The sequence below is a fragment of the Tauraco erythrolophus genome, unplaced genomic scaffold (assembly GCF_009769465.1).
Source record: "Tauraco erythrolophus isolate bTauEry1 unplaced genomic scaffold, bTauEry1.pri scaffold_60_arrow_ctg1, whole genome shotgun sequence".
In the NCBI taxonomy this organism is placed as follows: Eukaryota; Metazoa; Chordata; class Aves; order Musophagiformes; family Musophagidae; genus Tauraco; species Tauraco erythrolophus.
Genome location: NW_028238628.1, coordinates 337,289 through 348,129, shown reverse-complemented (window position 1 = coordinate 348,129; position 10,841 = coordinate 337,289). Strand labels below are relative to the sequence as shown.

General features: G+C 42.7%; 1 protein-coding gene across 1 annotated transcript; it reads right to left on the bottom strand.

Annotated features, from left to right (window-relative positions):
• Positions 1 to 571: 571 nt before the first annotated feature.
• HOXC10 (homeobox C10) lies at positions 572 to 4,790 on the bottom strand. Its single transcript, XM_086630926.1, is given in 3 exon segments — positions 572 to 771; positions 774 to 848; positions 4,007 to 4,790. Coding segments are annotated over 3 exon segments (1,059 nt in total).
• Between the last annotated feature and the right edge of the window lie 6,051 nt (positions 4,791 to 10,841).

Genomic DNA, 10,841 nt, shown 5'->3' with positions numbered 1-10,841 from the left:
GAAACTGCATAACTACAGGATGTGAGCATGTTCCCACTGCAACTTTAATTTACAGACACTTATATGAAATCCATCTTTTAGTCATTTTTATTATACAATAGGCAGACTACACTAGAATATGAAAAGCAAACTTTTGGACGCATCTATTATCCTAAACATAAAATGCATAGAGAAAGGTCCTTTCTGGTTTGTGCTGCACGTAAATAACTTAAAACATTTTATAAGGTGGTTTTTAGCAACCATCTCCATCTTTATTTTACATAGAAACACGGATGCAATATATATCCTCATGCTCATACCGCCGCGTCTTCTCTCTACGAACTGTAAATACCCAAATCCTTCGAGGTCCTTTATTTTTGTTTTGCTTATGCGTTGCGTTTATACCCAAGAGGGGGAGAAAAAAAATAATTAAAATAAAATTTAAAATAAGATAACCCCCCCAACTGCACAAGGTGGTGGGGCTTGTGGGATTTTTTTAATTATTATTTTTGTTTGTCTTTCCCCCCCCCCATCTCTCTCTTTTCCTCTCCCCCCCACCCCCTCCCTCGCCTACACCGGGGCTGGAGCGCACTCAAGTGAAATTAAAATTCGAAGTCAGTTCGCGGATTCGGTTCTCTCTGTTCATTTTCTTGAGTTTCATCCTGCGGTTTTGAAACCAGATTTTGACTTGTCTGTCTGTCAGGTTAATGCTCTTACTAATCTCCAGGCGGCGCTCACGGGTCAAGTACATATTGAACAAGAATTCCTTCTCCAGCTCCAGCGTCTGGTGTTGGTGTAAGGACACCTTTTCTTTCTTCCGCTCTTTGCTGTCAGCCAATTTCCTGTAGTGTTTTCTGCCTTTATATCCTCTGTTAAAAATAACAGCGGTACATAAGTATCCGGGGAATGGAGAGGAGAACTTACCCGATTGCGTATTTTGGCCAAGCAGCGAAAAAAAAAAAAAAAAAAAATATATATATATATATTTTTTTTTTGTAATAATTATTTTTTAAATGAAAAGGCAGCTCGCCTCTGGGCAAAAATGAAATAAATGACTTGCGCTGCTGCGGGTTTTAGGGAGGAAAGAGCCGGTTTGGAGGAGGTATAAGGGGGGTGGTTCGAGTCATTCGATGCCTGGGAGTAAGTCGGTGGTAGCAGGCGCGCACCTCCACCTCTCAGCCGCGGAGAAACCGCGCCGCTCCGCGCTCCCCCACCCCGGGGGCTGGAGGATATCACGGTATGAATTTATTCTGGCTTCACTAAGGTGGATGGAGGGGCTTAAAATACCACTAATTAAAAATAACCTGGGACCAGCAACGTGACTTTGGGAGCTCTCGGGGCTTCCCCGTGTCACCCTTCGCCACCCCTCAAAAAAATTATCTATCTGAGCTTCAAAAAGAACCGCAGAGGCTGAAATATTTGTCTAAAGGCGGGTTATTTTGAGGTAAATAAAGATATTTTCGCTCGTCCTGAAGATCCCCCGAGCAGCTTTTCCGCCAAGTGTTATTTTCCGTGAGCTGGGGGGGTTTGTATGAAATAGATTTGCCTTTATGAGCTGTGTGGGCACCTATAGGTAAATTCGGAGGTAATTGTAACCCCATATACACTCTCCTTACTCTACACACTCGTGTAGCTACGCACACATACACTTGGCGAAGGCAAACGTATTTCACACGTACATAAATAAACACAGCAAATACTCGGGCTTTGAATTTGGTCATGAGAAAATCCTGGCACCAGCAGCCGGCCAATATTTCGACCTAAACTGTATGGGGAAAAAAAAAAAAAAAAAAAAAAAAAGCAAGCAAAGCGGATCCTGCGATTGTAGCAACATCCTCAGCGTCGCATTGGGGGAATTCAAAGAAAAAAAACTCGATTTAGCCAAAGGCACCTTCAAAATTTGCTGGTGTGTCATGGACCCACTTGGGCGTTTGCAGAAAACCTTTAATGCTCCCAAGCCCTGGAAATCCCCTTGGAAATTCTATCACTCCCCTCTCCGAATGCTTAAATGACACGAGAAATGTCTCTTACCTTCCGCACGAATGTAAAATTCGGGTTCAACATAAACGAAAACTGAAGCTATGAAAGATTTGAAAAGGAAGCGACAGAAACAGGAGCGAACAAAATCCGCCCCAAATTGGATCTGACCATTTGAAAACACCGCGAACAACACGAAATGCCTTTTAAAACGAAAAAAAAAAAAAAGGAAATCACGTCTTTCTCCACGCACCCATTTTAAATTTCACATCTGAAGCGAAAGAAAACCTTTATCTGTATTTATTTCCTTCTTTATTTCCACCTCAATCACAAATCCAACCCAATATCATCTTTCTTGCGGGTTAACTCCCACCAAAACCTCTCTTGGCGTGGACGTCGAAGGCGCTTTGTGCAGATAAGTTTGCAGCGGTTTTGATAACCTTGACTTTGCCTTTTTTTTTTTTTTTTGTATGTGTGTGTAATTGTAACTCAACTGTCAGATAAGATCGTTTCCCTTTGGATGAGGAATGGTAAAAAAAAAAAAAAAAAAGAGAAAGAAAAAAAAAGAAAAAGAAAGGGAAAAGAGGAAAAAAGAAAAAAGGATAAAGGAAAAAAGGAAAATGAAGAAAAGAAAGAAGAGAAGAAAAAAGGAGAAAGGAAAAATGAAATATAAGAAAAATCATAATAATAAAAAAAAGATAAATACTAATAAAAACATGTGTTTCTGGGTTCTGCTTTTAGAAAGGCCAATTTCGGAGGAGGCAACGCCAGAGGATAGGTTTTGCTGGTGCCCCAGACCCGAGGCGTGTGTGCGTGGGGGTCCACACACGACCCACACGCGTGCAGCCCCGCATGCACATACAACGCCACATACTCCGGCCATCCTGCTGCTGCTGGAGCCCTAATTATAGCCCAGATCTTGACACACGGCGGATATTTTAATCCCCATCCCACCAGCAAACCCTGCGACCCGTTGCTTAGACCTGAGCAGTATTTTCTACCAACTTTTCAGAGGAAATTCAATCCAGCCCTTCGCATGATCCCCACTTTATTGACCTGCAAGAAGCCTCTGAATCCACCCAGCTCCAAACCAGGACAGGAACAATCCCGAATATTCACATACACACGGATTCCAAACCATATGCAATCCCTATAGCGAAAATAAAATGTGTTCAATGAAAGCTTCTTTTCAGACAATCCCAAACTTAAAACATCTGCTCAACACACAGAAACAGTTTTGGTTTAGATTTTTTTTTTTTCCTCTCTCTTTGCCTTCGCAAACAAGACCTCAATTCGCCAGGAAAAAAAAAAAAAAAAAAAAGCAGCTTTTTCCTCTCTGAGTCTCCCAACGAGCTTCCAAGCCATGAAATGAGCCACAGTGCACAACTCCAGCCTGAGATGTTTGGAACTGCAAATTAGACACTACGCAGTTTCATTTTTTCACCCCACTTCAACACCGAGTGAAGCCAAAGAAGACAAATTCGCTGAGCACACGGAAATAAAGCAATTGCACAGAAAGCGATATGAAAGGGGGAAAAAAACCCCAATCCCCAAACAAACCAGGGCTCATCTACCTTAAAAAAAAAACAACAAACACAAAACGCCCCTAAAACACCCCCCAAGCAAACAAACCAACCCCAAGTCTCTGCGATTTCAGAGCAAAGCCACCTCATCTTATCACATTCCGCAGCGTCGGTTGTGAGGACCAAATATATATATATAATTTTTTTTTTTTTTTGCACAAGTACATGCACAGCAAATTTTCTCCATATAAACTGCGAGAGGACGAGTTCGCAAATAGCTCCCTGCTCCTTTTTCTCACCTCTAATACATACGTATATTAAAAAAAAACCCCACAACATTTCTAGGAATAACATATTTTTCTCCCAAAAGACAGCAACAACACAGGACATTATTGTGCCAATTTCTGGAGGAGAAGTTGGCAGAGTAGAGAGCGCGTTACTGCATATTCGCATTACTCTCGCTCTTATTAGCTATGGATGGTTACTAATTGCTGAAATTAACTACTGGTAATGAATGATTCCCTTACCTTTCGCTTCATTGTCAGAATTGTCAGTGCTGGTGTCAGTGTTTTTATTCAGCTCTTTCTCTGCTTCCGAAGGACTTATTTTGGGTGCTGGGGCGCTTTTTTCTGTTTTAATTTCGTTGGTGGATGTGTTCTGAGTATTATCTGTTTTTGTGTTTTCGGGGAAACTCACTTTAGCCCCCGGGGGCGGCGGAGGAGGTGGAGGAGGTGGAGGTGCTGGTTCCAGATGCTCATTCCTTGGGTTCAGGCTCGCCCTGGATTCAAAACTTGCCTCAAACTCATTTGGATCGCTGCAGTTTGACGTCTTCTCCATGGAGGGGTAACCTTGGCTTGTTCGGTAGTAGCTAGGAACGGGGACTTCATGGTCATTTAGGCAAGACTCAGGCATTTGGTTGGGGTAGAGGGCTGTCTCTGTGGCATTTTTTGCCCTTTTATCAGCGTTATACATACAGCAAACATTCTCTTCCTTGACATTGGTTGGGAAGGAGCAGGATGGGAGCTGTCTTGCAACAGGTTGCTCGATCCTGTACGTATTTTTGGGGTCACACCAAGTGTCTAGCTGCGAAAGGTAAGATGGATAGGTGCTGAGAGACAAGGTTGCGCTATTCACCTCGTCCCTTTTGGAAAGAGAAGGGATAATTCCACAGTTCCTCATGACTCCGCAGCTGAAATCGCTCCCAGGCTGCATGTACATCCCTTGGCTGGAGGAATAATTCTCCCCTCTACAGGTACCGGCCAACGAGTCCATCAAAAACGAGTTAGAAGTCACATTGTTGGGACATGACATTTTCAGAGAGGGTTTTTAAGGAGGAATACTCCAGCCAGGGGCTGACATCTTTTTTTAGGGGGAAAAAATATCAAGCACCATAATTATCCACGCATCGCTCTCCCCCCCTCCACCCCCCCACGTGATGCCCAGGCCAATGAGGATTGAAAATGGCCTTGATGATTCAGACGGGGACGACGTCACGGGGGTCAAGTTGTCGGGACCGGGAGCGTCACCGTGGAGCAACAGCGACATCTGCCAGTACCGGGCCGGGACCTTCACGTTGAACAAAGGCAGAGCCCCTCCACCCCGCTCCCCTCCCGCCCGTTTGTTTACCAACGGAGCCACGCGTGGAAAGGGGGCAAAGGAAAGGGGAGAGGGGGGGAAAATACCAATTAAAAACAAAAAATTAAAAATTATTATTATTTTTTAATTTAGGGAGGAGGGAGGTAAAATTTAAATGAAAAATCTGAACACTCCCACCCCCCCCGGCTTTTTTTCCCCTGCCTTCTCAGAATTCTCTTTTTGCCCCCCAAAACCGATTAGAGGTTTTTAATTGTTGCCTCCCAACCAGTGATCCCCCCCCTCCTCCGCCTTCTTCTTCCTCCGCTCGGCTGCGCCTTCCTCCCCCTCTCCAGCCAGGCTGGGGACGGGTGAGCTCCTCCGGGCTGAGCCGGCTGCTGCGCCGCTTCTTCTTGGCGTTATTTTTATTCTTATTTAATTTTGGGGGGGTATTTTTGGGGGGAGAGGGTCTGGATGGGACTTGGGGGTACGCTGGGGTGATGCGCTCGGCGCCGCTTTGCTTTCGCTGCTGTGAGAGAGATGTGGGAAGAGAAAGGGGAGGGAGGAAAATTGGGGAATAATTCAGAGACCCTTCAGCCAGACATTTCCCCGGAACCCTGAAGCTCCTTAGAGCAGGTTGATATTTCCCAAGCAGCTTTTTTAATAGAGAAAAAGACGTTGAAAAACCTAGTTTTGCTTTCTTTTCTTTTTTTTTTTTTTTTTATCCACGGCAGTAAAGCAGCTTCGCCTTCCCTGACTCTGCGAAAACAGCTTTTTTTAATTATCCACTTTCATTCCCCAACTGTCTTAAGTTTCTGGGTTAAAATGGTATGTGTGTGGGGGGGAAAAAAAAAAAATCCTCGTGGAGAGGAAAAAAGGGGTCGAATTTGTGAAAAGGGAGCGACTTCCAGAAGGTGAACTGCGAGAGTGCGGTGGTGTGGTGGGTTTTTTCCCCTCCTGTCCGTCTGTTTGCTCCCTCTTTCTCTCCGGGAAATATCTGCTGGGGGAAAAGAAAAAAAATATCCAACCTGGGACTCACTAAATATCACGCAGAAAGCTTTGCAAACGGATACTTTCCCGATTTGGTCGGATTTTTTTTTTTTTTTTCCTGGGGTGGTTTCACGAGGAAAGTTACTTTTCTCTCCAATATTTCCTCTCTCCTCTTTCGTGGCTCAATTCGCTGCGATCGCAGCTCAAGTTGTTGTTTTCTTTTAAATTTTAAACCTCCGAGCAAGATTTGATGTCCTGAACACGACGGAATTTAAACCTTCGTGGTTATCGTGCCCTCGTCCCCAACTTTATTTTCTTTATTGCTTTCTAAATCGTGTAGTAATTAAGCCCTATAGTTTTTTTTTTCTCATCATTTACCCCGGCGTGTTGCCGTGCTGGTGGGTGAACTCTGATTTTAGGTGAAGCGGCGGATTAGGGCAATGGCGAATAAATAAATAAAAAGGGAGATAGCCCGGAATTTCAAGATCATTACGGTTAGAAAGAGACGGGTTCAGAGTCACTTTCAAGGGAAACAAAAAGAAAACGCCACCTTTCATTTAAAAAAGAAAAAAGGGAGGGGGGGGAAAGAAGAGGAATAAAAGGAAAAGAAGGCAAAAAAAGGAAAAGAAGGAAAAAAAAGAAAAAGAAGTGGGGAAAAAAGGAAAGGGAGCAAAATCGTGGAGGGAAAAAAAAAAATTACATTGGAGCAGGGAAAGTGGAACTTGACCGTTTGGGGTGATTTGTAACGGTTTAGGGCAAAGTCCTGCTTAAATATTCTCACGTCTGCAAACCTGTTTTCCCAAAGATTTTCAAAAGGAGGGCTGTAAAATTCCCTTCGACTTAACTTTCAAGTGCCTTTGCGGGGCTTTTCTCCGCATCAAGTGGGACAAGTTTCGATATCTTAGGCCGAAAAAGCCTAAAAGTGCATAATCCTATTTCGTGTGCCCCTTCCCCACCCCACTGAAAGCTTTCGTAGGCTTCAGACGCCATTTGGTTCCCCTGGAAAGCGATTTGCGACTTTATTGCCTCTATTTGTGTTATCTGCATAGGTCTTTTTAAAACAGTTTGATAGAAATCGTTCAGTTTTATGATATCCAACGAAAATTCCACGTAATATTTATAAGCAAAGAATAAAACTTTAGTACGGGAGCCAATATTTTCTCATTTATAGGTGATGAAATTAAAGACCAATGCAATTTTGTATTATATTGCTTTTTTTTTTTTTTACCCCCGGTTTGATTTTTTTTTTCTCCCCTCTTCTACTTTATTTTTGCAGCTGATGTAGAGAGCCAATAATTTATGCTGCTCAGTCAAACAGTTACACATGTGCATTTTTTTGGGACACCAAAATTTGACCTCATAGTTTCCTGTATTGTCTGCCTAAAGATTAAATATGTTTTCCTGATTTTTTTTTCCCCTGCCCTGTATGCTGGTGTGTGCTTTTGTCGAAGGAGATATGAAGGAGCACATCAAACGTGCCATTAAATAATTTGAATTTGCTTCTCCGCAGAACCAGCCGCTTCGCAAGAGCATCTCGAGCAAATCTCCCCGTCCAGGTTGCTGGAGAGAGGAAAGAAAAAAAAAAAAAAAACAAACACACAACACAACGGTGCTGGAAACCTCATCTTTTATGAATGTGTAAACGTTGTGAGTATAAAATAAAGATTTACACCGTTCACAGGCGTTTTGTTTACTAGTTTTTGCCAGCACAAGGTACCGATGTAGCTGTTTGAAGGGTTTCAAGCCTGTTCCGCGAGTTGCTCCTCAGCATCTTCGGGAGCAAAAGGGGCTGAATAAATATAAAATCAGATTTTTCTTTGAAATACGACCGGAATATGTCTTGAAACTTGGCCGTGATGAGTTTTTTTGGCCATGGGAAAAGAAAGGTGACGTTAGGAAACAGCACAGAGGCGTCTCCAGGAGACCGAATATTGTTTAAAGTTAAAAATAATTAGAAGTATGATAAACATGGGTCATTAATGGGAAGAGAAATAAAATTCATCAGCCTAAGTGGAACCCCCGTTGGGGAAAATGCTTTACTCTAATTACAGAAAATAAATACGAACAAACGCTATTAAAACTTAAAAGGAGAGAGTCTACCCGTGGTAAGGACTTTAATAACCTACTTTGAATTTTACACACTTTTAGGGGAACCGTATACACGTCCGATGTTCACACCCCCCCCCCGCCGTCGGGCTGCCATCCCCATGCCTTTCCTAGAAAGCTTCTTCCTCCCCACCCCACCCGTGGGTTCAACCCGGCCTTTTTGGGCCAGTTTAGGGTATTTTCCCCAATGAACTCCGAGACACACCAAAAAAAAAAAAGTAAAAAAAATAATAATAAAATGGGGTTTTGCCCTTTCTTTCACGGGGCCTGTTCTCCCGGGGGGGGGTTAAGGGGGGGTTGGGGGTTGTCCCCGTGTCCTCCCATTGTCCCCAGCGCCACAGACAGAGCAATTGCCCTGAAACGTCCCCAAATCAGCGCTAGGGATGTCAGGGAAGCTGAGGAGGAGAGAGAGAATGGGGAGGGGGGGCGAAAGATGCCAGAAAACCCCCTTTTCTGCCCATCACCCCGAGGAGTATATAATGTCTACAATTTCCAAGACAAAGCATCTCTCAGACTTCCCGGGAATATTTTACCTGTCCCCTTTTCAATCTAATTATTTAACCGTGAGTTATGTGTAGAAAGTGCTTCTTCTGCCCATTGTATTTTTTTACCAAGTTTTCTTACGTTTTTATGACAAACATTCATTCTCGCTTCGAGGAAGTATTTGGTAGCAACACTTTAATGATTACCTTAAATTTGTATTTCTGCCCGGTATTATGCCCCGTGTTGTAGCGGAAATAATTCTGATTTATGACAAAGTACACTGGAGTACAATAACAGCGATGCAAAAATAAAACCCGCGCCTTTATATGTTGGCTTAGAAACTGTAAACTATCACCACAAGAAATCTATCAAACTTTACAATCCCTCTTACCCTACTTCCTTCTTTCCGAGTAACTTAAGTCAAAGAATTATGGAATGATATTATGTTCCTTGAGGTGGTATTGAAAACTGTGTTCAAGTTTTTCTACCCCCAACAGAGCAGGCGACGAGCACCCATGTACTGGATGGAGTTTGGACCCTTTTTCCCTTTCCCTTTGATCACGGAAGAGAAATTTGGGAAATGTAATTCATATATGAGCAAGAGCAGGAAGGGTGACAGAGCGCAACGACGTGACACGGGGATTTTGGACGGAGTTTATTCGGTGCTGAAATGTTTCCTTTAATTTTCCAACCGCGTTAACAAACTTAAATACTGTCCCCCTTCCAAAAGGGGAAAAAAAAAAAAAAAAAACCTAGCAGAGGTGGAAAAAGCTTTGGAAATGTGGATTACTGCACGTTTGGAAAGTTAAAGGCGGGTTTGTGTTGTAATTTTTTTTTTTAATTATTTTTTGGTCTGGGAAATGCTGGTGGCTGCGCTGCGGTTTTTAAGCTGCAAAATTAAGCGAGTGGTTGATGGCAATGTGGATTTTGGAGAGCCCCTTTTATAAAGTTTTTTTTTTTATCATAATAATAAAAAAGATTAAATAAAGTGAAGTTGAAAGAGGCCAAGAGTCACGATGAAAGGTAAAAATTGAAGACAATGAAGGACGTGCTAAAATGTGGCTCTGCCCTGCGAGTTAAGGGCAAACCTCAAAGAATTCCTATTTTTCACATATGACGATAGGAAAATGGGCTCTTGCAAAGTTTGTTAAAACGCTGATAATTTAACAAGCGGCTTTGAAGCGGCAGCGCGGGTCCGCCGAGCGCCTCAAAATAAACATTATTGTTTCAATTACAATTTGAACAGAATACGGAGAGCGGCCGCGAGGTCGGGCGGTTAACACTCACGTTTCTCCTGGAAAAAGAAGCAATTGAGGGGATAAAAAAAAAAAAAAAAAAAAAAGAATAAATATAAATTTCACACCTCTAGCGTGGAAATCACTTGGAGATAGTGGAGCTAAAGCCTGACCTTTTTTATTTTGCTATATTTGCTTAAATTGGAGAGTTTTCACCTTCCTAACACAGACACCGCCGCAGAGGTGGAGAATCCTAAGAAACACATGTGCGGGGAGAGAATTTTATTTGAAAATCACTGTAATTTCCTTTTTTTTTTTTTTTTTTTTTTAATTTTTAAGTTTTTTTTCCCCCATACCTGCAGTCCTCAGCCCACCAACCAACCTCCTGCTCTCTTTTCACGGGCTCTTCGCGAACCCTAAAGAGTTTCGACTGATTTTATCCGTCATTTTCAGCCTCACATACGGTTTCCATCAAACCCATCTTTAAAGCAGAGGAGCTCAGCTTTGCTCCAGCGTGTATCACTTAATTCAAAGCCAGGAATTAGGCCGCTTTTTTAACAATTAAAACGAACCAATTGACTCTGCTACTTGTAGCACATAAACAATTGTAATGTTTACATTAAGTCTTCCCCCCTTCTTTTTTTTTTCCCCAAAAAAAAATGAATCAAGTTTTTTATGGGCTCCACCAGGAATAGGCTCCCGCCTAATTCCTCCAACTGCAGATTCAAAAAAAAAAAAAAAAAGAAAAAAAAAAGAAAAAGAAGAAGCCTTATGAGGTTGCAAACCACATTCTCGTGGTTTCATGTTGTAATTTAGAAGTTATCAAAAGCAGAGGAACGTGCTTCCATCCCACATGTGCTGCGCATCCCTCTGTCCCCCCGACTTTAGGGAAGGCCTTAATGAGCCGCCATTTTGGGGCAAAAGAATATAACTCAGATTTTTAATATATTCCCGGGAGCCGAGGGGCAGCGCGGCC